We start from the raw sequence: 9,794 nt of genomic DNA on the forward strand, positions 1-9,794 counted from the left end.
GACTGAGCACCGAGGAGGAGGAGGAGGGAGGTGACGTGGAATGGGGGAGAAGGGGTGAGGGTGGAGGTCTGGGTCCTGGTTAAATCTTGATAATCCCAGTAATGATCTTTTAAGCTCCTAAAATGTTTTATTCACACAAATGCTTGCACGCACAAACCTGAGCGAGCAGGAACACAAACACAACTCGTATGGGACTCAGTAGAGCACATACATCCACCAAGGCCCAACAGTCCCTGATAAATTCAATCGAGCTGCACCAAATTCCACACTCAGAGATATCAGTTCCTTAGATATGCCCGATTTTTTCATCAAGATCCATGAATTATTTTCTGGGAAACAGGCGGAAATGTGGAAAAAACGTTAACACAATGTTAGAGAAGTGATACAAAGGTCCTGGATCCACACCAAAACTTAATGGTCTATTCCATGCCCCATACCACATTCTTACACCAACTTTCTTGAAAATACATTCAGTTGTTTTTGTGTTGTCTGATCATGGAGAGGAGCTATAGCATCAAGATCCCGCCATTGAACATGATGGACTCATCGCAAGTCAGTCTTAGCTGTCAATCGGATTCACCCCGTTTCACCGGATCCTCTCACCAAGTTTCATAGATATTGCGGAATCTTACTTATAAACAAATTAACATACAAACAAGAGGACATGGGTGAAAACAACCTCCTTGGGGAACGTAAAAATGCTAATATATGTGATGTGAGAATTATATGCAACACAACAGAACTGAAGTCTGTAACCTTTTAATAATTGAACTGTTGTGTTAGTGTTATTGTTTTTACGTATGTGCGTATTGTGGTGTTTTTACCTGTGCTCTACTGCAAGCTGAATTTACCCCAGCGAGACAGTAAAGTACTGAAATGAACTGCACCATGACAACATTGCTGGGATGAGGTTTGGTTTAAGAACTATGAAGAACAATAGCAAGGTGTACTATTGTGAGATTTTAAATTGTGTCAGCTGATGCCAGGCGTATGCAGCTGAGAGTCCTAGTACATGTTTAGGAGCAGCCTTAAAATATAAAAAAGATCAGACTGCAGAGAAGAGAAAAAGTTAAAAATAGCGCAACCAGAAATGAAAGTAAAAGATCTGTGTTCTTTCCTAAATTTCTCAATCCCTTCTTCTCTGTTTGGTGCTGTTGTGTTAATGGATAATCAGTCATCAAATAAAGCAACTCGCTGCACTTTGATACAGACACTCTAACTGTTGTTTTTGTCACTAATAGACACAAACCCAGCCACAGAGTGTGGTCATGTACGTCAAGTCAACAGTGTGGATCCTGCTCTTCATCTCTGTCCAGGAGGGTGAGCATTTCAATGCTGTGTGCATTTGCAGTACATTTTTGTGAGACTATTGATTTGTGCCATATAAGTCTGTGCATTTTACTGTTGGTGCATCAGTGTCCCTGCAGGAGGAAGAGTATGATTTTGATGGTGAAACATACGAGGATCCACAGCCTCTGAGCTGTTCCACCACAGAGAGAATCAAAGGTGGACACGTCACCTACACCCAGGTGAAAAACATTAACTGGACATTAGAGCGGAAATTGTTGTTTGATTAACTGATTAGTTGATTCATTTCAGAGTTAAATCACCAATAATTTTGATAGTTGATTATACTATAGTGCAGTGCGTGTTCTAAAGATGTCTGTTTGGATTGGGCTGTTCTCTCGTTCTGTGTTAATACTCTTCAGAATTATCTTTGTCATTAGTGAGTCCTCCTCAAACCGTTCTACAATATACTTTGTCACTTTGTATTGTTTTGTGCTGGATGTTATGGAATAAGTAGGCAAATATTTTTTGAAATAGAAAAAAAAACTTTTGTGGATCTCAACTTTTCCAAAATGAGGATTTCCTGTTTTTCTCCAATCTGTCATTTCAAACTGAATATGCTTGTCGTATTTGGATTGTTGTTTAGACCAAATAAGAACAAAACAAAACATCAACATATATTTATTATGGGTATTTTTCAGTTTCCTCAACTATCAATAATCTATTGATTTTAATGGTTCAAAAAAGGTAATGCGATATATTAGAAACAACAATAAAATCATGAAGTAAGACAAAGTATGCTATGAATCGTGCAAGTAAAAGTGAGGAACAACTTAGGAAGGTCATTTTCTGGTCATGTCAGAAAAGGAACGGAATTCTTAACGTAACTCCAAAAGTGATCATGTGTTTCCATCATTCTCCACAGGGGGGGCTGGAGGACAGTGTGCTGACCTATCACTGTGGCCCTGGAAAATACCCTTTCCCAGTCAGCAGCAGGCTCTGTGGTGCTATTGGGGAATGGTCACTGATGAGATTAGCCAATGGCAGACGAGTGTCACAGGCCACATGCAAAGGTAATATTGTTACTACTGATGCATCAGTGTCGTTTGTACACAAAAGGACTTTGCTGTCTGTTCATAAACTGATATTTCTCCCTGTGATTTCCTCCTCCTGTCCTCCCCCCTTCCTTTCTTCCTTGCATCCTCTGTTCTCTTTTCCATCCTCACTGCTCTTCACCTCTTTTAGATGTGTTGTGTCCGGCTCAGCTCCAGCTGGATCAGGGCGACTTCTGGCCCAGAGATCAGTGGTTCCGTGTTGGGACAGTGCAGAGCTTCTCCTGCATGGAAGGGTTCACCCTGTACGGGTCAGCCCAGAGGAACTGCACCCTCTCTGGAGAGTGGACAGGCACCACACCTGTCTGTGACAACCATGGTATATTGTATATTGTTTTTTTATTTGATACAGACAGGGCTCATTGATCATCAGACCATTATTGCGAATGAGCCAGAGTGAGCTGTTTGAGCAAATTTTCATCTGATGTCCCTCACCAGTTTTTACTGAGATAAAATAAAATGATATCTTTATACAAATATCTATAGATAATTCATTTGCATTATACATACAATCCAAACTAAGTGTAAAACGAACCTATGAACACTACATCCAAAAAAACAAGCCGATAACCCATGATTAAACTACATTACAAAAACCAAACAATACAATGCAACCCTAAGATACAATAAAAAGCTGCAGATATAAACTAAAGCACATAAGATAAAGTGGTATAATTACACATGATCACAAGTTTGGTTTGGTGAGGAAGGAAAGGCTGCAAACGTTGATAAAGTATGAATCACATTCATCATTTCATTAAGTGTAATATATGTTTAATTTGATCATCTTAAATTCATGCCCTGGAGAATAAATGAGAGAATGTCTACTTCCATGTGGCCCTGAGCCCAGTTGGTCAGATGTATTGGAGCATATAGAGTCTTAGAGGGAGCATGCACTGGCTAAGCTCACACTAACCGAGCTTTACAATGTAAAGCAGCTTTTCATGAATACACAAAAGATCTCTATGAACAGATTTTAACATGACACAGTACTTTACTGTGACAGAAAAAACAGGTCACTGACCAAACTTTGCATTTATTCTACTTAACTGTATGTTTCAATGCTTTAAGACATGTGTTTACAATGTGTTTCTGATGGTGTGCATCATTTCACAGCACCACATAATCTTCTCTTGCAAGTTCTACTAGTGCAGTGCTCGTTCTTAATCTGCCTGTTTGGAGTTATCTGTGTTAAAGCTCCAGAACCACTTCAGAGTTATTCCTTGTCATTAGTGAGACCTCCTCAAACTGTTCTACAATATACTGTCACTTGGCGTTTTATTACTGTTCTTGTGCGGTTTGTTTAACTGCTGAATTTTCTTTTTTACACATTGCATTTTGGATGTTTCAGAGGTCTGAAACACAACGTTCAGTACCAAGTTCACAACTTTTCAAAATAAAACTCTGAAATTCAGCTCGATATGAAGCATTGCAGCAACAAAATGAACGGTGTACTTTTACTATGAAGACAAAATGCAAAAAAGGATGTGATTATATGAATGTTGTTGCCATGGTGTAGATCGGCACGTTTGCTGTACTCTTGTGTCTGAGTCTGATATGGTGACATACAAATAATCAAATTATAAAGTTGACCCAGTGAACAAGAAGCTGCTGTAGTTTACCAGAGGAGGTAGAAGAAGACATGTTCAACTCGGTCCACAGACTGAAGGCACACGGCCCCGTCCCCACTGACTGCTACAGAGTGCTGTTCAATCATTTACTCAAATCTTACAAGTGACAAGTGTGGAGCTGATAAGTTGCACACTTCACAAGATATGTGCTCCACACACAGACAGACTTTTGGAGAATGAATAGGTAGATTCTGAACATTTCTAGAGCCTGTGTCACAAACACTAGTCCAATTCCAAAATGTTGTTGTTACCTTAAAAAATAAAAATAAGTTTATTGTTGGCTCTCTGTTTTTAAATGCAGCTGAGGACTGTGATGACCCAGGGATCCCGCCGGGGGCCCAAAGGTCAGGGGGCCTCTTTCACACTGGAGAGAAGGCGCACTACCGGTGTCAGGCCGGTCTGAATCTGCTCGGGTCGGCTCTAAGGGTTTGCCTGGAGAATAGGGAGTGGAGCGGCTCATCACCACGCTGCCAAGGTGTTTTAGAAAAAGAACGTCTTTTGATAAACAAAATGTAGCTAATCTGATTAACGTCCAATTGTTGTTATCACAGCAGTACCGAAACAGTACACAGTGCACTATCAATATAAAACATTAATGTGTGCTATCTTTGTGTTTTGCTGCAGGTCCAAACACCTTTGACTCCCCCAGTGCTGTGGCCCAAGCCATGGCGGGCTCACTTGCTGGAGTCATGGACGTAGTCTCACCAGACTCCAAAAAGAAAAGTATCTTGTATCTGTGTCTTTCAAATGTTGCTGCACAAATAACATGTCATTTTAAGTGTTTGCAGAAAAACTTTGTGAGCAAATACTCAGATGAGTTAAAAAAAAATCTTTCTGTGTGTTAGCAGCAACAATGTCCTTTGGCCGAACCATCCGTGTGTCTGAAGGCAGTCGCATTAATGTCTACATTTTATTGGACACATCAGGAAGCATCACAAAGCAGGACTTTGACATTTCCAGGGATGCCACCATTGCTCTCATCAGAAAGGTCTGAACCGGATGAGCTCAGTTTGATTTGTATACTGGATATGGGTACCACCATGACCCACACTGCATCATTCCCCAAGTTGTCAGGAAATCCTTCCAGTATTTTGTGCAATCCTGTGACAACTAATTAAAACCAAACTTTTCAGGAACTACACAATATTCTTTAATGTCAAGAACATCCCAAATGACAGGAACTACAAACATGTACTCAATGAGTACTTTGACCAGTTTGGTCCATGTCCCATCTGTTAACATGGAAGAGGCGGGGTTTATGACCCATACTGCAGCCAGCCACCAGGGGTTGACCAAGACGCTTTGGTTTCACTTTTAAGGAGCCGTCATGTCGACCATATTAATATAGTCTACATGTGAAACTAACATGTCTTCTTTATTTCTTTTTTAGCTGGACAGTTACGAGGTACAGTTGAAGTTCCACGTGTTGTCATTTGCCAGCGAGGCTAAAGACATCGTAGACATCACAGAAACGGATATAAGCACTAGCATTGAGGACGTCATATGGAATCTGCAGGAGTTCAAATACGACAGTAGGACTCTGCTACAGTCTTTATTTATTCAAGGCCTGAAGTCGAGAACCACGATGAACCAATATGTTTGATAGTTAATTGAATTTCTGGTCCTTTTAAGTTTCCATCATTCAATCTTTTGTCTTTGTTCTATCTGCAGGCCACGGTCATAAGACGGGCACTAACCTCCACGCCGCGCTGCACCGTGTCAGTGAGGTGATAAACTTCTTCAAGCAGAACAGCGTCAAGAACCGTTTTAATGAGACTCAGAACATCATCATCATAGAAACAGATGGTGAAGAACTAAAAAAGCTCTAACTTGTGCTCAGAAGCATATTGCATACACTTGAGAAAGAAATCTGAGATAATGACATTATTTTCTATTTTCATTAGAAAAAAATCTAATCTACCCAAAAATGATTTAGTTAATTCATGAAAAATAATCTTATTAATCCAGAAATCTTTTTCCTGATGAAACAGATTATTATCTAATTAATTCCATCTCTTTAATTCAGAGAAAGAACAGAGCAGATTCTTTTTCTCAAGTGATAAGATCAAATAAGAGCTCTTTTCAAACCATCCCTATTTCTCTTGGGTTGCTCTGCCAACAGGTTTCTCCAACACAGGCAGCAAGCCTCAGATCGCTCTGGCCCAGATCAGGCAACTGCTGGGCTACAGCACCACGGCTCAGGATCACACACATGAGACCATGCTGGGTATCAAGAAGTCACTCAAAAGCAATTAACGAAAACTGTCGAAGATCACTTTTACAAAGCAAAGTTTAATGTGCTGACGTAGTGTGTTTCGACATGCTTGCCTATGTGTTGTACATAAACATATTGAGTGTCTTTGCGTGTGTTTTTTCAGATGTCTATGTATTTGGTATGGGGAACAAGCTGAACAAAGATGAGTTGAACTCTTTAGCCTCACAGAAACGTGGCGAGCAACACGTCTTCATCCTGAAAGACTTCGAAACACTGGGAGAGGTGTTCAACAGCATCATAAGTAAGAGACTGCTCTCACCCCTCACCCTTCACCAACTGCCAGTGTTTTATAACAGCGGATGAGACTTTTGGAGCACAAAAGACACAAAAAAATCTGGCAGTCATTTTTTTTTCCAACAATACCATAACATACACATTTTTTCCAGATGTTAATTGCTATTAATAGTCAATTCTAACATCTATGTTTCATGACGCAGGTGACGTGAGTGTGACGATGTGTGGGGTTGCTCAGGAAGACGTCTCCGGGGAATTTCTGAAGGGTGGGACACCAGCCTACACCAAGCCCTGGCACGTCACTCTGAAATCAGTAAGGGCTTTGCACACTCACTGAAATCATACAGGAGGTTTTTATTTCAAGCTGATCACCACTCACATGTAACACCATCCTCCCTTACAGCCTGTATGGGGGCCTGATAAGTCGTGTTTTGGATCCATCGTGAGCCAGAACTGGGTGCTGACAGCTGCCCACTGTTTTGTCAAAGCGAGCACAGACATAATCAATTACCAAGTGGACATAGAACACGGTCAGTGTCAATGTGGGACAATATTGTTGGAGACTGGGAGAAATTTTTCTAACCTAGTTGTAGTTACTTAGCAGGATTATGCAAAAACAACATACTAAACTCATTTCTAGAGAATAATTCACTGATCTTGATGGAAAAAAAATTACACACATTCCACACATATCATACCGATATTTATGAGTCTGTGTAATTTGGTGCAGATTCAAATAAAAATCCTGATCTATTGAATTTAAATGTGATTCCATGAGAGGACTGTTGGGCTTTGGCTGAGGGATGTGTTCCCTGAGTTCCATTCTAGTTTGTGGGCAGGCTTCAGTGTGTGTTTGTAAGCAAGACTACTACTGATCAGATTTCCCAAAAACTTGGTGGAAGGATGTGGTATGGGTTAGGGAAGAATTCATACAATTTTGGTGTGGATCAGGATCAGGACTTTTTTTTTTCACTTTCTTTATCATTGAGAAATAGAGCGTTTACATTTTTTTAACCGTTTCCCCATTCATGGATCTTGATAAGAAAATAAAGTTGTTAGCATGTTATCCATTAAGGAATCAACATGGAGACAGTGCTAGTTGCATCACAATATTACACTGTTAACCATCGTGTTGAATTCACGCCCTTAGCAACAAGTAGCTTCTTTGGTTCCCAGGTAATGGCACAGTGAAGTCCAGCAGAGTGTTAATTCACCCCAAGTATAACATCAACGCACTCAAACACAGAAATGTGTCCCAGTTCTACGACTACGATGTCGCTCTAGTATACGTGAACAAGAGTATCCCTCTTTCCTGGAAGGCCAGGTAAGAAAAGTCTTGAACTATCAGCCAATCGGGATACACCTATAGGTAAACATATATTTAGGTCATGGAGGATGTGTGAGTTGTGTATTCTTGTATTTCCATCCTTGTGCCACCTACAGGTAGACAAGAGAAAAATGTATACACCTAACAGTGTATGTGCCATATTTCAAACAACAGACCTATCTGCTTGCCGTGCACTGTACCAGCCAGCAGAGCCATGAGAATAATCAACTCTACCTGTCAGCAGCACAGTATGTGGCCTTTATACTCATGAGTCTGTTTAGCAGAAGAATTCATATTATGAATACATGACATCAGATAGATTGTATATGATAAGTTTTAATATATAAATCTGGCCTTAATAAGTTCTCCTGTATGCTCAGTTAAATGCCAGTATGTACTGTATACAGGAAATGAACTACTGTCACATGAGGAGACTGCTGCCTTTTTCATCCATAAGAAGTCGGGACGCAAACAAACACACATACACACAAAGAGACAGGTGAGAGCTGCAATCGTCAGACTGTTGGCTGCTTTCATGCTCATGGTCAGATGTAGATGTGGTGGACATAGATCAGTTAAAAAATGGAAACGCTGCTACACTGTGTTGTTTGTCTGTCTGCAGAGGCCTGGCTGTGTGGAGAAGGCCAGGCAGACCTTAAAACAGCCCACCGATGTCACTTTGGAAGAATATGTCCCTGATTCATTCCTCTGCTCTGGAGGCACCTCCGGATTTCAGGATGCTGTCACCTGCAAAGGTCTTGACTCTGGACACTCACTGTATAGCTGCTTTCAGACATGCACTGAATCCCGGATTTCCTCTGGACAATCTCCGTAAGGGCTGTATGTGTGAACACAGATGTCCAACTGAGAGCCCAGTCCCCGAGTATAAAGTCCCCTCCTCCAGAAAGTCCGGAGGAGCCGGTGTGAGAACACAGCAGGAGCTCCTCCGCAGGATTCACCACGACCGAGGGGTCATGTTGATGACGGCTCTAACACGCAGCAGACGCACATATGGGAAAAACTAAAAGAAAACAAATATCTCTGAATGACAAAACACGGAATCATACACTCACAGAGATGTAGTGAGAGATTATAGTGAAAAGAGCTGAAGACTGTGTCAATGTAAACAAATTAGGTGATCTCTGCAGCAGAATCAATTCATCACATCCTGTCTCTGCCTGCGGCACCCCCCCTCACCTGAACGCTCAGATTTCTGTGATGTTGTGAACGAATCTAAACGGAGAATCTTCTGCTGTGTTGTGCAAGTGTGAAAGGCAAACTCAGGAGAAAGTCCAGGCCCAATTCTCCCACATCCTTAGGAGGTCATGTCTGAAAACAGTTGTATGACCCATGGTTTTTGATATGTTCAATATATTCACATGACAGTTACATTTTGCCTCTTTTTGTAAAGGTGACTCTGGTGGATCCCTGTTTCTGCTAAAAAGAAAGCGCTACTTTCAGGTCAGTGTTCTATTTAATAAGAGCCTGATCGTTCAAAGTGGAATCACTATCACATCGACTGCTTTTATCCCCAGGTGGCAGTAGTGAGCTGGGGCACCATAGACGTTTGTGACCTACACAACCCAGCTGTGAGAGGGTTCAGCAGCGACAGGCCGCCTCCTGACGCTCGAGACTTTCACATCGACCTGTTCCACATCGTGCCGTGGCTGAAAAATTATCTGGGCAAGCAGATTCAGTTCCTGCCCGATGTCTTGGACCACTTGGAATAATAACCGAGCAATGCAGAATTCAGCAGAGATCATGGGCATTTATAACTACTTACTACACAATATATGGGAATAATCACAACTAAAAATCCAAATCAAATGGACTAACAATGATTTTCCTGACTGTAAGCTTACATGGAAAGAATAATTTTTCTTTTAACAAATCAAACATACTAAATAAAAGTACCATTTAAAAGTGTT

The 9,794-nt window shown here is 41.1% G+C and overlaps 1 protein-coding gene across 3 annotated transcripts; it reads left to right on the plus strand.

Moving 5' to 3' along the window:
* Positions 1-1,162: 1,162 nt before the first annotated feature.
* On the plus strand, positions 1,163-9,789 carry si:ch1073-280e3.1 (complement C2). Of its 3 annotated transcripts, none has more exons than XM_034603863.1 (19): positions 1,163-1,320; positions 1,417-1,529; positions 2,213-2,360; positions 2,533-2,718; positions 4,332-4,505; positions 4,655-4,753; positions 4,876-5,018; positions 5,421-5,562; positions 5,702-5,836; positions 6,153-6,257; positions 6,409-6,546; positions 6,743-6,852; positions 6,943-7,069; positions 7,716-7,863; positions 8,041-8,114; positions 8,274-8,365; positions 8,489-8,621; positions 9,278-9,327; positions 9,402-9,789. In XM_034603863.1, exons 1-19 carry the CDS (start codon positions 1,269-1,271, stop codon positions 9,594-9,596), a joined length of 2,364 nt encoding a protein of 787 aa, XP_034459754.1. In that variant the 5' UTR covers positions 1,163-1,268; the 3' UTR covers positions 9,597-9,789. The 3 variants fall into 3 exon arrangements, 2 of the variants coding, with proteins under 2 accessions (XP_034459754.1, XP_034459755.1); XM_034603864.1 differs by having other exon boundaries at positions 4,879-5,018; XR_004615810.1 differs by lacking the exon at positions 9,402-9,789 and having other exon boundaries at positions 8,274-8,432; positions 8,465-8,621; positions 9,278-9,304.
* The last annotated feature ends 5 nt before the right edge of the window (positions 9,790-9,794 follow it).

Source organism: Hippoglossus hippoglossus, chromosome 13 (genome assembly GCF_009819705.1).
Source record: "Hippoglossus hippoglossus isolate fHipHip1 chromosome 13, fHipHip1.pri, whole genome shotgun sequence".
NCBI lineage: Eukaryota > Metazoa > Chordata > Actinopteri > Pleuronectiformes > Pleuronectidae > Hippoglossus > Hippoglossus hippoglossus.